Source organism: Gallus gallus, chromosome Z (genome assembly GCF_016699485.2).
Source record: "Gallus gallus isolate bGalGal1 chromosome Z, bGalGal1.mat.broiler.GRCg7b, whole genome shotgun sequence".
Classification (NCBI taxonomy): Eukaryota; Metazoa; Chordata; class Aves; order Galliformes; family Phasianidae; genus Gallus; species Gallus gallus.
Window position 1 is genome coordinate 54,068,220 of NC_052572.1, and position 21,282 is coordinate 54,089,501.

Here is a 21,282-nt window from a genome sequence, read left to right on the forward strand (position 1 = left end):
TTTTGCACGTTGTTTAACATAGAGCAGCCTTAAGGATTCAACATTAGAGTTTTGCAAGGCAGCAGAATACTCAAATACTGTACATTACCTTGTACTTAAACAAGCTAATTTCACCAGGAGCTTACTTGATGTGCGATATTAACAGCCACAGTAACAAAAGTCTGTCACCTTTGAGCTAAGGGAAAAGCACATTTCTGCAACTCAGCAACTACAGTCTACACCAAACCATTTCTTGGATTCTTGGCAGCTAGTCACATTAAACAGCCATCAACTGGCCATTAGCAATGGTAGTGTGATACTGAAAATCAAAGATTTCAGCTCTTTATTGCCTTTATTTTTTCTGCTGTTCATGAATATTCCTGGGCTAATTCATGAGTTTATGTGAATATGACATCGTAGGACAAATATTACTCTGGGATGTGCTCCATCTTGTACACAACTGCAAATTGGCAAATTTTTATAATGTTGATGGAATTGTGTAGAAGTGTTTATGACAAGCACAAATCAGGTCCAAACATGACAGATTTGAGAAGCGGAGCTATGAAAGCCTACTGAATTCAAACAGAAATACTGAACTGACCATTCTTTTTTCTTAGTTGGGACCAAAATAAAAGGAATTTAATTGAGCTTTCTATTTTATATCCTTCACAGTACATAAAGCACAACATTAAATAAGAAACCTTGCGATCAGTTAGTGAATCAGGGACAAGTGGTTTCTGCTACCTTCTCAACTAGATTTCACAAGCAAGCTGCATAATGTTTCTAAATCACAGCTGTAGTTACCTCCTGAAATTTAATTCTGTAAGTTTCACACCATCTCAGTAAAGGCTCCCTCTTTTCCTGTTACCTATCTGTTTTCAGCAACTGCATGAAGCTTGTTGTTACCACTCAAAAGGAAACTTTATATAAACTATCTTTACACAAGCTGCCAGTTAGACTTACTGGAACAAGAAGCAAATCAGGAACAAGAGAAACATTAAGTGCAGACTTTTAAAAGTAAGATCTTACCTGGAAGACTAGATCCAAGATTGGCAAGATCAGCAAAAGGATCAAAGTTCTGAGATTTAGCTTGGCTGAAAGATGAACCTGAAGACACGCTGGACTGGCTCCCTGTGGTAAAAACTTGACCTGTATAGTATGAAAATACATAATATACTTAAGATATACGTATTTGGAAAGTGAGAAAATGAACAGATGTACTATTTCATCAACTCCTCATGTACACTTCAGTAATCTGATAAGACATCTCCTCTCATGAAAGGAATGACCACTGCTACAGGCAGCTGAAGCAATTTGGTTCCTATGCCTTTGAACTCTGAAAATCTAAAGTACCCCTACTTAAAGAGAGACTTCAAGCACAAGAGCAAAGACCACTTTCTTTAAGAAAAAAACCAAATGGTGTGCAGACATGTTTAGCAGTTTCGGCTTGCTAAAGTGATGAAGTTTGGAGTGTTCTTTATCCCCTCTAGTGAAAGAATTTAATGTGTTCTACCTTCAAAAAGAGACTTCAACTGTGGTGATGCTACATTGCTGGCTGCTGAAGAATCTGCCCAAGAATCCCATCCACCTAAGAGATCTGGATGGCTCGTAGAAGACGACATTTTAGGTGGCTCTGATGTCAAATTTCCTGCAGAAAAAAATATCCATTTTTATTCTTCTAAGAAAACTCCCACAGAAATGAATACTATGCCAATACCAACAGAGCTTACTACATTTTCAGCTGGCCAACTACAAAGCTGGCTTAGATTTCTCCATAACAAATCATGTGTTCTTAAACAGAACTAAGGAGTGTTTTGCGACTGAATTACTTTATTTGAATTTCAAACATCGCACCAACTTCATAGATTTCATTTGAGACAATGCTATGTGTTTAACAGCATAGGTGTGTGGGATAGCTTCAGGGCACACTCCTGTTTCTGCCAACACAGCGGGTAACCAAAAAGCAGCAATGCCCTGTGAAACAATGTTCTGTTTACTGAACAGTCTGGGTGTTACACAGGTGGAGCCAGGTCACTGCAACCTGTGGATCTGCTTAGACCAGGCCTCACAAGACAAAGCAAGCTCCTAAAATAAACTAAGGGGTCAGTATCTTCATGAATGCATTGAATTAATCACAGGATACAGCAAGAGTGACCTCTTCCAAAGAAAGATTATGAGAATCATTAGTTCAGTGAATAAAATGCACTTTTCTATGTGCAAAGCTAAACCACCACATCAGCTGAAAACAGACCACTTGGGTTGTATGCAATGGTGCTATCATTAATTTGTAAAGAGTTACTCCTTCAACACAGGTTTGTAACTGCCACCCTGGCCCTTGCAAGTGGTCACTCCCTCTCTCACATACAATATGCAAAGTGAACCATAAGAAGTACTTTAAGCTGAGCACCCTCTTTTGAAGTAGACCATGTAGATACCCACAGTAAGGCAGCATAGATATTGACTGAAACTTTAACTTCTATGTCAACTGTCAGTGCTACAGCAAGAGGTGGTATTTCTGTAAAACATTTCAAATACCTACAGTTTAGAACACTAACTCAGACTTTCTTACCTGAATAGGGACATTTTGATACTTTGGATGTTTTGACTATTTTATGGCTTTTCTACTTCTCTCAGCTTCTCAACATTACATTCTGAATACAGATACAAATCACACAAGCTAGTTGACCTTATCTGAGGAAATAATTGGAAGCTTACTAAATAGCACTTTCATCACTACAATTCACTGTCTAATTCAATTAGAAGGTAAACTTTGACCTTCCAGTTATATAAAGAGCATACCAGATGCTCTGCAAAAACTATCTGCTGACAGCCTCTATTACAGCAGTTCACAGCTGCATGTAAAAGACATTAGAACAAAAGACACTGCATAGCTGTGAAAGTCTGCTGAAGGGATAGCAAAATTTTCTGCCCTCTCCAGTCTTAAAAGTCATCCACCTCTAACACCAACAGAGAAATAATGTATTTGCCTCTCAGTACTCAGAATGCCAGCTATTTGCTATACAGCAACACAGTGGGCTAAGGAAGTTCAAGCATCTAATTGTTTATTCATCAGTTCAGACATTTTAAGTACTATATGCCATTCCCAGACACTAAATGGGTTTGAAATTAATAATTACCCTTGATTTTCAAACTAGAGACAGTTTTGGCTTATGACCTCTACATTTAGATGTTTTTCACATGCAGATGAAAAAAGCTTTCAGACACTTACTGAATGATGTTGTCCTGTGATAAAACTATCCTGAAGGGGTATGACCAGACCACGCACACTGAATCCCTTATTTCTGTAGTCTAGCACACTAGAATTTGTACAGATCCGTCAATATAAAGGATCAGCACAAAGAAAGAGTAAAATATGCTAGGCAGTTAAACATACAAAAGCTTAAGTACTTTGGAGCAGATCTATAGCAGCTTGGTCCCTTAAGTTATTCTCTGAGAGGTGTCCTTGAAATCCTTTGTCATACAGCAGTAACTACTGGAGGTCACAGCATGATTCATTACTTACACAGCTCAAACTGTGCTAAGGTATATCTTGGAAGTAATCAGATCATGCTTTCCAGTTTCCCAAAATAAGGGATCTACCTTTTATTATAAACTACTCAACTATACATTAGATTTTCTTTATTTAACTTGTCTACACAGGAAATCCTTTAATCACTGACGACAACAGGATTTTGCACGAACCAAGGGCCTTGCGTATATGATGCACATTTAAGCTTGCTTAGAGCCTGACCAAGAGCACAATCACCACAGAAACCACAGGAGAAAGCCACAATGATCACATGGGTTTCTTCTGATCACTTTCCATGTCTCTTGCTTTTTTTTTTTTTTTTTAAATCAGACCAGCTCATACTCACAGGAATCAAAAAACTACCTACTTTTGAATCCAAACCAACCAATTCAGTTCTCAGAAATGCTTACTGAACAAATACCTACAAAGCAAAAATGGGCACTCATCTTTCTATTGAAAATAGTTGTTTCATAAGTGCAGCCACTCAAGAACTGATAACCTGCTCTTAAATTTAAGTGAACAGCCATCTCATACCCTAGCTTCTCTGTCAAGTGAAGAAAGATTTACACAGAAAATCCGGTTTCCTTTTGACACACTGATGTTTTTTAGTAGCAACTGATCAATATTTTTTGTATTACAGTACAGAACACCTTAACTGACCATATATTCTTCTGAAAGTATCAGAAATAATGCAGCCAGCAGGAGTGGGAAGTGATTGTCCTTCTGTACTCAGCACTGGGAAGGCTGCACCTCAAGTGCTGTGTTCAGTCTTCAGCCACTCACTACAAGAGGGACATCGATATGCTAGAGCATGTCCAGAGGAGGGCAACAAAGCTGTGAGGGGTCTGAAGCACAGGCCTTATGGGGAGTGGCTGAGGGAGCTGGGATTGCTTAGACTGGAGAAGAGGCAGCTCAGGGGGTGACCTTATTGCTCTCTACAACTGCCTAAAGGGAGGTTCTGATGAGGTAGGAGTCAGCCTCTTCAACCACGTAACTAGCAGTAGGACTAGCAGGAATGGACTCAGGTTGTGCCAGCAGAGATTCGGGCTGGATGTAAGGAAAAACTGTTCCATGAGAGAAGGCACTGGAATGGGCTGCCCAGGGAGTGGTGGAGCCATGTACCTGGAGGTGTTCAAGAAATGCTTAGATGCAGTACTGGGGGACACGGCTTAGTGGGAGTGGGAAGTACTCGTGATAGGTGGATGGTTGGACTGGGTGGTCTTAGAGTCTTTCCCAACCTTGGTAATTCTATCATTCTAAGTGTATCTCCTATAAATTAAGATTACATTTTAAAGCTCTTAAAATTTCATGCAACATTAGGAAATAAGTCAAAAATTTTAGTTCTTGAACTACTGCTCACTGATCAGCTTTTCTCCTTATAACTATAGAAATTCAGTAATTGTTTACCACCAAAGAAAGCTTAACCACTGATCTATAATTCTAGACAACTACAACTACTCTAAGAGATTCACAGTATCCAAAAGTGATGTTACCAATTTATTTTTAATGGGTTTAGTTCTTTCTCTCACTTTACTAACCAGTGTTTGCACCTTCCTCTACTCCCTCCACACAATTTTTCCAGGCCTGTCATTTAAGTGAACACTTTCCTTTGCAGTTCTTTTCCAATGCTAACTAGCAATTATCTTCTCACTCATTCATATTAAAAGCAACAACTATTAGCATTCCTCATTTTCCTTGTTAAAATGAATACCTGTGACTGTACCTGTGACTGGGTAGAGCATTAAGGGCTCAAATACATACTCAATTTCAGCTTAAAACACAGAAGAGCTGTCATTTAAAAGGTAAACTCAAAGAAAATGAAATGCTGCCCCAATTTCTTAACTTCCACATGAATTTTGAAAGCCTGCATAGCAACAGTTTCAGTAACTCAAAAATATTTGGAAATGTCTAACATTAAACTGGAGAACATTTTTAGCACATTTTGCATATGTTGACAGAAACCTCTAGAAACTACATTAAAATAGTGGACAGGCTAATGCATTTACCAGGGTAAAAGTTATCACCAAAGTTAGAAAAACAAAACATAAAACATTAAGCATAGAAGGTAGATATCTCAAAATATTTTCTTCCTTCCATACTTGCTCAAACATTACAGACAGCAAAACACATTGATGATCTCCTCTGGTCCACAGATAAATATTTAGAGTGCAGAAATTACTATTTGTGTATTTTTTCACCTTAAATTTTGTATGAAAGAGTTCTGCCAGGTAGGGCTTTGAAGACCTGTCTCTGAAGAATGGCTGAGTGTACCAGCATCACTTAAGCAAAACAGGAATAGGGGTGAAGGATTTCAGAAGAAAAAGACAGACTCATCTCAGCACTGCCCAACTGGAAGGCCAGGAGGCAAATGGGCAGACTGAAAAACAGAAAGCTCAATTTAAACAGTGTTCTCTTTCCTGTAGAAGTAGTCACATACAGGCAAAAGATGCCCAGACAGGCTGTGGAGTCAGCAACCTTGGAGATTAAAGAAATATGAAGCGGAAAGTACACAGTTCTGGGCATCTTGCTCTACTTAACCGTGTTTTGAGCAGGTCAACTAGATAATCTCCAGAAAAGACTGCTTCTGAAATGAGATAGATTTAGTAGACACTGTGTTTCACAGATCAGTGTTGATCAAATCTTTTAACAGTTAAAAAAACAATCATGTTTGGTAACTACAAGCAACTGTGACCACAATATTGCCATAACTGACAACTACACAACTAAAACATGCACCTACTGCTTTCTTCATAGGAACGAACACTTTGCAAATGAAGCAGTAAAGGGGATCTTCTTGGCAGAATCAATCACAAAAGCAGCACAACTCCTAAAATTATGGTAGAGACAGTATTTACATTGCTAGTCTTTTATCTAAAAGAGAAAGCCATTAATTAAGCCAAGCAAATACTATGTCTTTTTATCCAATTTCTCCGTACCTAACACTCAAGACTATAGCAAACAGAGGTAGAGCCAACTACACCTATTCTACTAGGAAGGACAACTCAAAACTGCACATAAGATCTATGAAGAAAATGCTCAGTCAGGACTGAGGATGTGATACCATTGTTACTAAATACAACTTCATTAAGAGTACAGCAATGTAGTTCTGATGAACAATACTATCCTGTCCTGTCATTCCTGACAGCACACACTTTATTCAGTGTCTGTATGGTGTTTGCATGTCAAGCTTTTGTCACGAGGGCTTGCCTCTGTGAGAAGAGTCTGGAGGTTTCCCTGTACTGGATAGACCCACCTCAGGATGCAGTTGTGTCCTGATAACATGGTGATGCAAGTTCTGTAGGCCCTGCAGCCTACAGAGGACAACATTAGAGCAGATCTCCACATGCAACTTGTGGAGGAGCCCTGGAGCAGCAGATGGAGCCTGGAGAAAGTACAGCCCAATGACAGTCCCCATAGGAGCAGACTCAGGCCAGAGTTGCAGCTCATGGAAGGGAATCCACAATAGTGCAGGAGGGCTGTGGGAGCTGCCACCTGTGGGGACAGTGCCGGAGCAGTGTGCTCATGAAGGACAGTACTGTGTGGAAAGGTCTCATGACAGAGCAGTTTGTAAAGAACTACAGTGCATGGGAAAGACATACGCTAGAGCAAGCCATGAAGTACTGTATCTTATAAGAACCACCATATGCTGCAAGAAGGAGCCCATGCAGGGTAACCATATGAGGAAGAAGGAGCAGCAGAGTAGTTCCCCTCCCCACAGTGACAGAGAGAGATAAAGAGGCTGAAGTGTCAGGAACAGAGGAGTGAAGTTGAGACCAGGAAGAAGTGAGGCAAGGGGAAAGTTTGTTTCTCACTACCTAACTGTATTTTTAATTAGTAATAAACTGATCTTTCCCAAATCAAGTCTGTTCTGCTTGTACCTGCAACTAGTAAGTTATTTTTCTTCATCTCAGTCACTGAATTTTTTCCACCTTATTTTCTCCCACTGTCCTGTAGATGAGGAGAGCAAATGGTGGGCATCTGGCAGACAGCCAGTCTGATTTATCAGAGTATCTTCTGTAAATGAAGGAAAGTTAATCCTAGGCAGCTAAGAAGATATTTTAGAAGTCAGTGCCATCTGAGATAGTTACATGTTTTCAAAGCATAACACAATTGAAAAAATTGTAGAGGACATTTTTCTCTTATTTGAAATATCATCAAATCTAAATCTAAATAGCTTTACTAATTCTATTTTTGTTAATTTGGATAAATACTGGCTAACAGATCACAGTGTAACCATGTCCTGCTCCTTTTCTTTCAAAAGAAAATGAAAAAAAGTAAAACCTTTGGCTCTGTGACACCATAATTTTTATAATGGCATGTTTCTTTAAAGAATGAGCATGCTTAGATGCTCTATTTAACAACACTTCAGACATACATGTAGAGGATGGAAATATAGGAAGAAGCAACACATTACAAAGCTTTTCATTTAAGAATAAATAGATTTCAGAATAAGTACATGAATAAAAGTCTTCATCAAGAATACATCAGAAATCAAAGGAAACAAATGAGATTAGAGTATTACATAATGTATTCTGTAAGTATTATCAGGATACACGCAGGTCAAGAAGGTTCCAGTTAGCTTCAGCTTGTATTTTAAGACCTGGCTATACTTCAGCTTGCTTGAAACACTCAGTTCTTTTCAAAGACTTTCAGAAAGACTAATAACTGAATACATCCAAAATGCTATCTAGATGATAGAATACTATAGTTTGCAAGTGCTTAAACCCCTTAGTTTTAAGAGCTCTTTTTAGAGGAAAAACCATCTCCTAACTGAAGGTCAGCAATTATAGAAATCCCCTTGCATCATAAATACTACAATCATATTATACGGGAAAACCTTGCTACTTGGTACATGTGCATCTGTTACAAGAACATGGAGCTAGTGGTCACAATAAGCAGATCTATTACAACACTAACCCACCTTGACTATAGTAAAAGACAAATGCACAGAGCAGCAGAAACTGCTGCAAAACAGAACAGTGGAAGTACACTTACCTAAATTTAGGAAATCTGAACTGGAAGAAGGTGGAAGTGAACTATGTGTAGAGGAAAACGTATTAGCTGTAGATGCTGCGCTTGGATTAAGAAAGTCTCCAAAAAGGTCTGGGCCAGACAGCGCTGAATTCTCAGAACTAGATGACATTGTAAATGGGTCAAAAGGATCAGCTAAGAAAGAAGCAAAAAATGAAATTACAACAAGTTTTAGGAAAAACAAAATAGAAAAAGTATTTTATTCCTTAGGTGCAAAGACAGAAAGCAGGACTATACCAGCAACTAAAGGAGCCCCAACTGAATTTTTGAGTTGAACAGTCACCATTCTATCTTTGCCACTACACACTGACACATTCTATAGCAACACAAAAACTGTTTTTACTGTGCATGGCTGAAATACTATGTCCTCAAACAAATCCTTAGTAAAGCTGCTATATTCAATCATCTCATTACTTCCCTCCATGCTAGACATACTTAAGTACAAGTAATCAGTTGCATATAAACTGTTATATTTGTTTAAAAAGCTATATATAATGCCAAGTCTCTAAAAAATTTAAACAGAACAGACTATTAAGCTACTGAAAAAAGTCAAAGCATTCATACTACCATTTTGACTTGAAGGCATTGGTAGCTTTAGGGCAGAAAGTACATCAACGCAAGAACGAAAGCCAACAAGCAGCAACACTTTCAACAGGTCTTTAGCAATCACAGTGAAGAAAAAACTAATGGGAAGGGTATTTATAGTCAGCATGGGATAACATGTGACAGTCAGCTGGAATCACAGCTTAAGATCTTGCTGTTACTGCTACCCTCTAGGGTCAAAATCCTCAGGAGCCCAGGGACTCCTGCCAGGTCTAGTCAGTGCCCAGTGAGGAAGAATAGTCCTGCCAGTGTCCTAGCGCATCCTGAAGCAATGATCACAGTACAGGACTCAGTAACACTTCAAAAAACAAACCTTGACTTCTCATGTGTACAAGCACTCCTACTGAAGCACAGCAACCGATATGCACAAAGTTTCACATAGGAGTGTGATGTACTAGCTGAAACAAGTGGTCAAATATTCTCACTTCTGTAAGGTTACTTCCCAGCCAATTCAATTGCAGAATGAGAAATTACTTCTCCCGTCTGCTTCATGTTTTCAGAGTTAATATAAAGAAAGCCTCTTTCATAAACTTCTGCCTGTGTAAAAAAGGTAAACTGATTCCTCTCTGACCACAGTAACACAGTTCAAGAGAAAATTACTACAGAATATCCGAAGCCTCCTAAATGCCCTAAATATATACCTGTGCACAACTAAATCTTGTAATAGTTACCCTGAATGACTAACACTCCTAGAAGTCTTACAGCAAACTCAGGCTGCAAGTTGCTACTCCCAAAAATTCAACCAAGTGCCAAAGCCATAAGCCAAAGTCTTCATAAAGCTTTGGGTAAGACAAACACTGTTTTAAATACAGGTTAGGTAAGATAAACATTCTCCTTCCTGATACAAACCTGCTAACAACATCAGGAAAAGCAACAAGAAAGCAGCTTTTAGCAGTAGCGTTATGATACTAGTTTGAACAGTAAGCTACAGGATTTCCAGTTGCCTGGCAGTCTTATCTGATTAACATTCAAAAATACCACACAGCCTTTTGACCTACGCAGAACAGCTCTATAAATCTAATGCTACCACTCTACATATAGAGCAAGAAAGCTGCTGGATTCTACAATTTATGCCTTACCAAGAAAAGCTACTTACACTATGGATCTAGAAGAAGATTTAACATGTAACATTTGCACAGGAAAGTTATTGATCTTTAAGACTGGTGAATCTGCTTTAAACTCAAGTAGTTATACTTTTCTGTTTACACTAAAGCTGATAAGATATTAGTAGCACAACATACATGAATAATGTACAGCATCTGTCAGCTCCAAGTATTAAAAATGCCAATTTTAGTCAGATTTTTGTTATAGATCAACGTCTTCACTGTATATATCAAACATGGTAATATTTGCTAAGCACAGAGACAGCAGTTTTTTACCAGATGACCAGCAGAATATTAATGTTAAATTTACATACCTGAAGATGCAGCTGCTGCTGAAGTCTGAGTAACAGCTGGATGCTGAGATTGACCACTGAAAAAGAAATCTGCTCCTTGTCCAAGGAGATCTCCAGTGGGCTCTTCTGAAACCTGAGATGCACCACTCACAAAAAGATTGTTCAGCAGGGCTGCATTACTTGATGAGTTTATTTCTGAGATAGGTTCTTTCTGTTCTGGTGAAGCATCGGAATTCAGTCCCAGTAAATCTACATTCTCTTCAGTGAGAGATTTTTGTAATAGTGTAGGTGGAGCTTCAAAACCAGCTTCAAAAAGCATCTCTCCTTCTGGGGTAGCAGAGTCTCCCTCATCAACACTTACTGCCCTTTCTTCACCTGGAAATGTAGGGAACTCCTCATCTGAAGGATCACTCTCTTCTCTCTCATCAGACAGTTGACCATGATCATTTTTAGATGAGGTATCATCTACTCCACTTTCTGGACTTCTTCCTTCTTGAATAAAATGAAATAACAGCACCAGATTACTAGAATTCTTCTGCCATAGGTATGTCAGACTTAGTGGCAAGAACACATGAAATCAATCCTTATGTAAACAGTGCTCACAAAGAGGGGTGGAAAAAACTGTCAGGTACCACCTCTTTGCACAGGACAGGGAAAGGAGCACCTTACATTCTTCTAGTTCAGATTATCCAAGTTAACAGATGATCCCTCTAGCTACAAAGAATTAGAAAAGTGTGATGCATACTTTTAAAAAATGAAAAAATCTGCTATGCTTATCACTATGTAATCTAAGTCATTATTCATGCTTTCAGAACAGCAATGACTTGGACAATCACTACAGGACGTGATACCACTTACAGCTTAGAACACTGCTCAGTAACTGCTGCTCCACTCTTTGACAGCATTTGATGGCAACACAAGCAGTTACTGTTGGCCAGCAGAGGAGAGCCCAGAAAATGGACTTATAGATGCACTATAGAGTTACATAGTCTCAGTCTACACAGGCTTATCTGAACACCACTGTCCAGTTTTTGTTTCTTGTGCTTCTCAGACAGCGTAAACTGAAGCTGTGGGAATATAAACATTTCCTTACAGAGACCTTTAAGGTTAAAATTCTTACACAGAAAGAAAAACATAGGTCAGCACTTAAGTTATGTACAACGCAGAAGAGCATATTTAGCATTTACTCAAAGGGAGTTGATTTTTCACATGATAACATGCACGGTTCACTCTTCAAATAGCTTTTTCGTCTTTGTCTGATAAAACAGTGAGCTTCACTGCAAAAGAGGACTTAAGGAACAACTATAGTTCTCACTGGAAGGCATACAAGAAAACAGTGATGGTAACTTCAGAGATCAACATGTACCTTTCCAATCCAGAGAATGAAAGAAGTTATTTGCATCAGTACCACTGCTGTGTGGGGATTCTCCCTCAGTTGGGGCACTTTCTGAGGACAGATCCAGTTGGGATGCTTCTGCTTCATACTGCGCAGTTGAACCTGGCTGCCTTGGTAGCTCTGGTTTCCCTAAAAGAAAGATCTTATGCCAGGATCCTTAAAGGAACCACTTCTAAAAGTCAATCTTGGTCGTAGTAGCTGATATCTGACTTGTAGGCCCTGATTGCTATGGCAGAACAGAGATCAAATCTTCCAGTCTTGAATATAGCATTACTAACCTTATTTCAATTGCAAAAACTAGTAAGTCCCTACTTAAAATTACAGCATTAATAAATTAAACATAGAGCAAAACACAAGCATTCTATTTAAATTTGTAATAAAATGAATCATATTTTCTAAGCAATTAACAGCTCACTTGTACCTCCTACTACCCCTTAAAACAAGCAATTCATATTCTTGCAATATCACTATCTGCAATAACTTACATGATAACCTCTGTCACGCCTTTTATACTGGAAGCATAGATAATTATTACTGGAGGATAATGTATAATCCTTCATACATAGCAAGCTTTTTGAAATTGTTTTTGAAGGAATGTCAGAAACTAATCAGAATACATTCTCAACCACTAAGTTATTAGCAACTTTATCTGTTTCTCTAAATATTTAAGAGATCCCTTACCAAATTTTGACAAAATTTCCTGCTGTTCCTCTCGAGTGGAGAAAAGGATCTTGGGATTCAGACCCTTTATATTCATGTTATCCCATGGCAGCTGCTCACAGCTAGGCCTATCTCTGGGCTCCACCTCCACTTCCAGATTGACTTGAAATAAATCAGGATATTTTTCTTGAATGTCACAGGCATCCAGATCATACCTGTAAAAACATATACAGGTTAATTTATGAGGCTAATGAACAGATGACAGAACTTCAAAGCACTCAGTATAAGGCTAAGAAGTACGCTGTACTTGTTTACATGTTTCTGTAGATCTTATACAGATAGTATTTAGAAAAATCTTGCTGTATTGTGAAGAAAACCTTCAGCTTCCTTGAGGTAAGAAAGCAGAACTCATTGTACCGCAAAAGTAGTAATCAATTCCCTCTTCCCAACCCCATCTGCTGGTTTGGAAGGCTAAGCTTGAAAGACGACTTCTTCCAAATTCCGTACAAAAGAGGTGTCAACTTACTTTGCAAATTTCACTGTGGTGGCATTTCGGGGCACAAAACCTGTGTGGAACTGGATCTGAAACATCTTCATAGAAGCCATCTGTTGGAAACAGAAAATAGGGAAACTACGTAAGTGCGCATGCAGAGACATCGTGTTCTGTACTTTAACTGAAGCCAAGGATTTTCAGTAAAAGTTACATTAGCATTCATTTTTCTACCTTGTATACTCTACCTGGAGCAACTCTGCACTAACCTCAGATTGTCACAGTTTGTCAAATATTTCTAGACATCATCATAAAGGTTGAAATGCTGTGAGCTTTATTACACTTTTCAGAATAACATACTCAAAGAAACTCAACATGCAGTACACCAGCCAAGAAATACATGTCAAAGACACAGCTGTTTTCAGTACAGCTTTAGAAGGACATACTTAGAAGGACACATTTAGAAGGACACTATAAGAGTGCCCTTTTCCTGCGCATCAGTGAGCACTTATTTGCTGAGCAGGTGCCAGAGCAATGGCAGAAGTTAACCAAAGAGGCTGTGTAATCTCCCCTTGGAGATACTCAGAAGCTGCCTGAACAGCCTGCTCTCGTGCCCGTTTGAGCAGGGGGCAGGACTATCTGACCAGACGTAGAGAGCTTCAGGGAAAAAGTTACTGTATGTAGAACAAAGAACAGACTGAACACCATTTCATCAAAGCTCCAAACCAAGCTCATCACAAACACTGTTGATGTATCATGTGTTATAACAGACAAGAGAATTCTTACATTTTCCAATTAGTGAATAACTGCCAGAAAAAACAACAAATAGGAGTTAACGTTATTAGCCGTGAAACTGACACTGAGGTTGAACAAAAGCAATCTAACCTCAGCTAGATTTTTCTCCCACCTTCAATCTCTGCAAATGACAGGATTCTGTACTCCTACACACCAAGTTAAAAGAAAATGTAGAGAAAAACTACTGCAGTGATAACTTGTCTGCCCCACGTGTTTTCCAACTGTAGTACTGTCTGAAAATCCTTTGGATCAATTTCCAGGTTATCTTAAACTTCCCACAACACCTTTCCATCTTTTACACAGACCTTCAGGTTTAATTTCTGAGAGGAGCCTAGGATTCAGTTTTAGTAATGTGAAGACAGACTTTGTTTCCAAGTCTTTTTGTGATCTTCTAATATATTAGCTTTCTTCTTTTTTGAATTAAAAATGAAACATGAATTATTTCTGGAAGAGCAATGACCAGTAAGAAAATCCGCTATAAAACTCAACCTGGCTCTAGGAATAGGGTACAATACCACATACATTTATTTATTTTTTTAAAGACTGTTCCATATGAACAGTTCCTGGAATTCCACTTCTGTACTGAGTGGCGTTTTTCATTTGATTGTGTTGAAGTTTGCTTGTACAGTATTAAGAAGTCCCACCCTACTGTGCACCTCCCTGGATGAGATTGGATAAATTTAAAAAAATGGCTACAGGCTCTCCACACGAACGTAGTAACTACCACTGTAAATCTAATTTCTAGAAATGCTTACCAAAGCATCACAACAGAGAACGGTAGGAAGAAAATGGACATATATCAGGCCTGTTAAACTAAATTCCCAAGTAAAAGAACATATCAAACACTTATTTGAACAAAAAAAAAGTAAATAAAGCTATGTACTTATTGAGATCCCAAATACACTTACAACACCAACTGCACAAAGGAAAAACAAGCCCTTGACATAGGCTGTTAAATTTGCCATTACCTTGGCTTGTAGTCGGCCTCCTAGTGTTGACCTAGCATGATAGATAACAATGAGAACATCTCCTTGAACCGTTATACCCAATGGAATTACTGCTTTCCCGTCTTCAATTTTAAACTCCCTGAAGAAAGAGCATATCCTCTGTTAGTCTAGATTCAGAGAAATTGTGTATTTCCTTATGTTTAGTTTGCTTTCTCTAAGACCTTTAACACCAACCCATAAATTCCACTCAGAATTCTTACTGCCAACAAAGGGATTCACTTTAAGTAACTTACAAAAAACTGCTCTAAAAGCCAGCAGCTAACAAACAGCAGCTGCCCACAGCAGGAGAGACATTTCTAAGAAGCTGTTGGAAAATGCAAGAGCACAGCTAGAGCAGGACAAAGCAAACAGAGTATTATGAATATGACTGTTCCAAGGAAAGGTGCAAAGAAACTGCAGCTGTCCTGCTTCATGATACTGCTACTAAGGATTCCCACTTAGAAACAATGGTAGGAAAAAAAAAAAGGTGAAAATACCCCACAGCAGTTTCATTCTCCCTCTTTTCAAGTTCATGACATCTCCTTATTGGGCTTAAAATTATAGGAAAGTTAGAAGGAATTTGGTATTCTCCCATCTTTCCTCCGTCTGTGACTATTACCTAGAATTGCTTAGCATCGTTTGCAATTGCAGTGATACACTACAATAGAAGAGCTATACCACAGCTAGTGGCGTTAAGCACTTTCCTTAGAGCTCCTATGGCTGATGGATGCTTTCTGTTTTTCATGACTGCACTGTGAAATTCAGTTTCAGTGGTGCTGGTATACCCCCCCCAGCAAGTACATGCAAAATAGGAAGACTGATCCCTGTGGTACAATATACGAAGGGTCTTGTTCCATTCTTCCTCCTAAAGCCCACAGTGCAATATGCCACCTCACTATCATTCACCCATTCTGTGGAGATACCTCCATGCTTCTACTATAACCACATGATTTTCTTTTTTTTTTTTTTTAATGACCACATGATCTACCTTTCAGGATCAACTAAAATGGAATACAGGAGCTTTCCCAGAAGCCTCCTGGTCAATTGGCACATCCAAAACTGTATTTCTCCTCATAGTAAGGCATAGTAAGTACTTAACTTACTACAGAAAAGCAAAACATAAGTTTTCATACCCTGTACTTACTTCATTTTGTCGTATTCCTGGGAGGTAGTGGTTATTCTCTCATCCCCTACATAAACTTCACAAAAAGGCCTGCAGCCATTACGCTGCTTACTGAAAAGAGGAACTGGAGTCATGATGATGGATCTGACCAGGATTGGCTTGCTGTGAGGAATAATGGGCTCTTCAGCCATCATGTCACACATGTATTCAATGTATCTGTTAAAAGCAAGAGGTATTCATTATGCCTAAGAACCAAATCCTGGAATTAGGTACACACTTCTGTTAATACTCAGCCACTGAGCAGTAACAAATAACAATAAAACAGTGGGAACGTTTAACAGCACTGCTGGGAAACAGTTTTAAAATCTGATACAGTATCACAAAAGGAGAACTAAATAGGATAATATTTACAATCCTTAACTGGTCATTCTATATAAGAACAGCAACACAATTTCTGCACAAAAGCACAATGGCTCCATCACAACAAAAATAAACACTACAGAAAATTCAATACAGTCCTGTGCAATAAATCATCTGCACACGTGTTCCACGTTAGACAACTCCGGTCTCTGCCTTAGGTCTATAGCTACCAATTATCCACTTGTAAAACAAACTAGCCACTCGTTACAAAAGCCTCATTTAAAATATCCCAGTAGGAGAAGTATTTATGTTTTACACAAAGTGAATTGAAGTTACAAGAGTTCTGAAGCTAGTTCCTCAGAGCTTCCTAACAGCACTTTACACACTGGGCTAGGTTAAAGTTTATCTTACACGGCCTGGGCTGTAACAGCCATTCCCTAGCTGAGTTTCTGATCTTGAGGAATGCTGTCCCGGCAAAAAAGCTGTCAAGACCCTGGATGAGATCTCCTGGGAAGCTGTCTTTAGGGACACAGAAACAGAACAGAGATGGCAGCTCTTTAAGGACAAGAGCTCTCCATTCCCCAGCATTTCTCTTGCAAAGACAGGTTGAGGTAGCTGGGCTTGTTTTCAGCCTAGAGAAGGAATGGCTTCAGGGAGACCTCACTGGGGCCCTCCAGTATTTAATGGAGCTAATAGACATGGCAGGGACCATCTTTTTACATCATCCAATAATGATAACAGCCCTGAAGAAAAGGATTTGGGGGTGTTCGTTGATGAAAGACCCAACATGAGCTGGCAGTGTGTACTTGCAACGCAGAAGGCCAACCATATCCTGGACTGTATCAAGAGAAACATGATCAGCAGGTCAAGGGAGATGATTCTGCCCCTCTACTCATGAGAGCCCACCTAGAGTACTGCACCAGTTGTGGGACCTCCAACACAAGAAGGACATTGAGCTGCTGGAGTGGCTGTAGAGGAGGGCCATGAAGATGATCAGAGGGCAGAAGCAACTCATCTACAAGGACAGGCTGGGAGAGCTGAGAACCTTCAGCCTGGAGAAGACTCCAGGGAGATCTTACAGAGGCCTTCCAGTACTGGATGGGGGCCTAAAGGAAAGCTGGAGAGGGGCTTTCTGTAAGGGCATGTAGCAACAGGATAAGAGGGAATAGTTTTAAACTGGAAGAAGACAGATTTAGACTAGTTATTAGGAAGAAATTCTTCACCGTGACAGTGGTGGCGGTGAAGAACACTGGAACAGGTTGCCCAGCAAGGTTGTGGACACCCCCTTGCTGGAGGTATTCAAGGTCAGTTTGCACAGGGCCCTGGGCAGCCTCACCTGGTGGGTGACAACCCTGTTCATGCCAGGGGGTTGAAACTGAGTGGGCCTTAAGGGTTCTTCCAATCTAAGACATTCTGTGATTCTGTGATTGATTTATATAAGTTACTCTGCACAGGACCCCTTAAGATATACTCAGTAAAACTGTACAACAGCATAACTTGTAATTTATTCTTCACAAATCCCACATACTTCTCACATTTCTAGATCTAATCCTTTTTGTAAGAAACGCCTTTACAACCACTGTTACTTAGTATTGACTTCATCATTACATGATCTATTACATGAAATGTTTCATACATTTTGACAGATGTTTTTAAGTCACCTCTGCTTTCACACCTTAAAAAAAAAAAGGCATTTTTACCTAAACATGAAAAAGAATCATTACTTTTTCCAAACTTGTGGTGTTCTGACAGTAAAATCTATGGCAGTAAGGTAGTAAACATGGAATATGATGCCTTCCTTATGAGGAAGAAGATTTTATACTTAAGACAGCAAATACAACATACTCTTATTTTTGTTCTTAACACTGCCTCACTACAGATCATATTTAATTCAGCTGTGCTAAGAACACCATGAGCAGTTAAGGTCTCACAAAACTGAGAACTACTTGACTTACAACACACTTGTTTTTTCAAGTATTTTGCTGCTTCAACACAGACACTACTGAAATAATTTATCCTAAAAACCACCCTGTAAGAACAGTAACTTATTAACAGTTGCATAGACACTTGCTTCAGTAGTACACTACAAGCAGACTGATATCATACCTTTTATGAGAAGGCCATATGCCAGGAGGACAGCGTTTCATACTGAACATATAAACTGCAGCCTCAGCAGTAGTGAAGAGACGACAGAAACACAGAAAAGAACAAACTACAACAGCAGATGCTGCTCTTCCATCCTACAAAAAAATCATAATTTTATTTATTATATTATTATAGTCTGTTTTCTGACTGTTGTCTTAAAGTTTTGTTTGATCATTATGGACATCCAGTACCAGAGAAGTCCAAAGAACAGAGCCATGCTATATTCTTTAACCTTTTGTCTAGAACTGCCTAAGGTCAGTATTTGGCAGGACAGTAATAGAAGGGAAGCAAAACACTGAATCTACCTGCAGGAACTGCTGGGATATACTACATTCCTCCCTAAAAATAAAATAATAAATATTTGGGAGTTGAGGCAATGGTTGACAGAAAATGGCGTACCAGTTTTGTTTCGGTCAGCAAGCATGGAATAGATTTTTTGTAGTCATTTAGTATATATATGTAGAAATAAAGAAAAAAAAATTCTCCTCAAGTTGTTTAACAGCCTTTTCCTTCAAATCCAGACCATTATTAATCATCCTAACCATTCATGCTGGTGTAACTGGCATGCCCTAATTGAGAGCATCTTGCACTAACATGGAAATTAGCTCAGCTTTGAGCAGAAGACACAGCCCTATGATCTCCAGAAGTCACTTCTAACCAATGTTAGCCTATGATTCTAAGGGCTAGACCAGGTCTTTCTGTTAAGTTTCACAGATCAATAAAACCACAGTCCCCACACTGAGAAGCCTACATTTAGGACAAAACATGAATGAGTACAAGGGAAGAAAAACACCACCAATCAGCATGATAAGCGGTAAGTTATGTACAACAGCACTACAAAGCCATTTTGAAAAAAAGTATCACATTGAGGGGAGAAAAATCATTGTACAAACAGGCTGACAAACATAACAGCTAACCCTTTGCAACCATGTGATGAAGCTAGAGCAAACAGACAAGATTTTAAAGATTATGTCATAAACAGAATGACAGTATTCAAAATACAGAATATTTTATTCATTAGTAAACAAATCTGATTACAGATCTTCAGAAAGAAACTTGATAATTTCCATCACAGAAACAAAAGGAACTCTTTGTGCAGAGATGAGACATTAAGAATTTCAGGTTTTCCTTTCACGATTTTAAAGGACGTAGGGCTTGGTTACAGAGAAACTATTCTTGGCCTTAAGCAATCCTTAAGGCAGCAATAAAAAAAACCTATTATCAGAAAAAGCTAAGGTTCTAAAAGTTAATATTTGCTCCAAACTCTTGACAAAAGAGATCGGATTTTTGACTATAGCATTTTGAAAATAAACATACTTTAGCTTTTCCTAGCAATTATCTTAATGGGGTTTATTTAAACATGGGTTAAATACAGCTATCCATAAGAACACTTCTGCACCTTTCCAATCTCTGGAGGCACTCAAGGACAGACCCAGATACAGCTCTGGGCAGCATGATCTAGTGGGTAACAACCCTGCTGGAAGTAGGGGTGGGGATTTGGAACTGGATGATCTTTAAGGTCCCTTCCAACCCAAGCTACTCCAGGACTTCACATTTGAGAAGATGCAGCATATCAAGTTTCAGATGTGCTTGACATTAAGTTCCATCAAGATGATCTTGTACTAACATGTCTCTAAAACTAGAGCTTTCAAGGATGACCAACACTGAATGACCCCAGATTATTATCCAGAACAAAATGCTACTGAAGATGCCCAGGAGCTACTCAAAACCCTGGCATATGTGTATTTTGCATGCAATTTTCATAAAGAACCATGACAGTAACCTCATATGCTCAAGCTTTGCAAACATGAACTATTCTTTAAAACTGTTCTTCTCTCATGTTTAACATGAGAGATAGCTTTTTATGCATAGTTAGCTTGCATTTTTGAGGCTACTTCAAAGCTAGTGATTCATTAAAGACCATTGGAAGTTACAAGGCAACCTGATGCCAGCAAAATCAAGTTCCACTAATGCTCTATAGTCAGTTTCTGCAGTTCTCTATCTATTCTTCTCCAAAGCGCTTCACCAGAAAAGTAGAATGAAAAGCAGAACAAACACTAAAATAACTAAATATACTTTTCTCCCAAAGGTTATTTTGCCTTACACTGTCCATACACTTTCTACATTCCATGCAAGCTACGGCTATATTATCCTACTGTCTTAACAGAAAGTACATGTAAGCTATTTTTCTAAATACCTTGCAGGATGGAATTACCTCCAGGCCCTACAGTGAAGAAAACAACTGAAACTCCCCAAGTGATATTAGCATCCTTAATCGCAATCTAAAGTTGGCAAGAGCAAAATGCTTGGGGTAATATCTAGCTACTTACTAGGCAATGAACAATGCAAACATTTTTCTGGTCCTGTTTCAGCCATAAATGCATGTTCTTGCATATGCTATAGAGATTCTGAAGATTTGGTGCTCGTCTTGCTGGCCAGCCACATTCAGAAACCTAAAAAGAGACAAAAAAGGTGAGAAACAACATTATAGCTTCACACATTTGCAGAAAAGGATATTTCACAGTTTAATGCCATCTTCAGGTAGAAATTAAGTAAGATAAAATGTAGTCTTGCAAGTATAAGAAGCATTCTATAGGATCAAAAACAGTAGACCCCTAGTCTGTTGCACTGGAATTACCAACAACCGAGATTACTGACTTTTAATCAAGGTTCACGAAGTCTTTTAGAATTTAGCAATAGATTTTATACAACAGGAAACCAAGAAAATACAATTTCTTAAGTATTTCAAAAGCTGTTTTACCCTGATCAAGTTTAAGACTATGCAGAAT

The 21,282-nt window shown here is 38.8% G+C and overlaps 1 protein-coding gene across 1 annotated transcript in view; it reads right to left on the reverse strand.

Moving 5' to 3' along the window:
* The window catches only part of GAK (cyclin G associated kinase), a 70,279-nt gene that overhangs the window by 12,443 nt on the left and 36,554 nt on the right, over positions 1 to 21,282 (reverse strand). The window contains exons 14-24 of the mRNA XM_424873.8: positions 20,824 to 20,946; positions 18,455 to 18,588; positions 16,010 to 16,204; positions 14,848 to 14,965; positions 13,121 to 13,200; positions 12,616 to 12,809; positions 11,905 to 12,063; positions 10,560 to 11,030; positions 8,504 to 8,674; positions 1,493 to 1,627; positions 1,009 to 1,128 (exon numbers count right to left, since the gene is read on the reverse strand). Of these exons, the coding sequence (XP_424873.4) occupies positions 1,009 to 1,128; positions 1,493 to 1,627; positions 8,504 to 8,674; positions 10,560 to 11,030; positions 11,905 to 12,063; positions 12,616 to 12,809; positions 13,121 to 13,200; positions 14,848 to 14,965; positions 16,010 to 16,204; positions 18,455 to 18,588; positions 20,824 to 20,946 (1,900 nt within the window). The remainder of the gene's footprint in view (positions 1 to 1,008; positions 1,129 to 1,492; positions 1,628 to 8,503; positions 8,675 to 10,559; positions 11,031 to 11,904; positions 12,064 to 12,615; positions 12,810 to 13,120; positions 13,201 to 14,847; positions 14,966 to 16,009; positions 16,205 to 18,454; positions 18,589 to 20,823; positions 20,947 to 21,282) is intronic.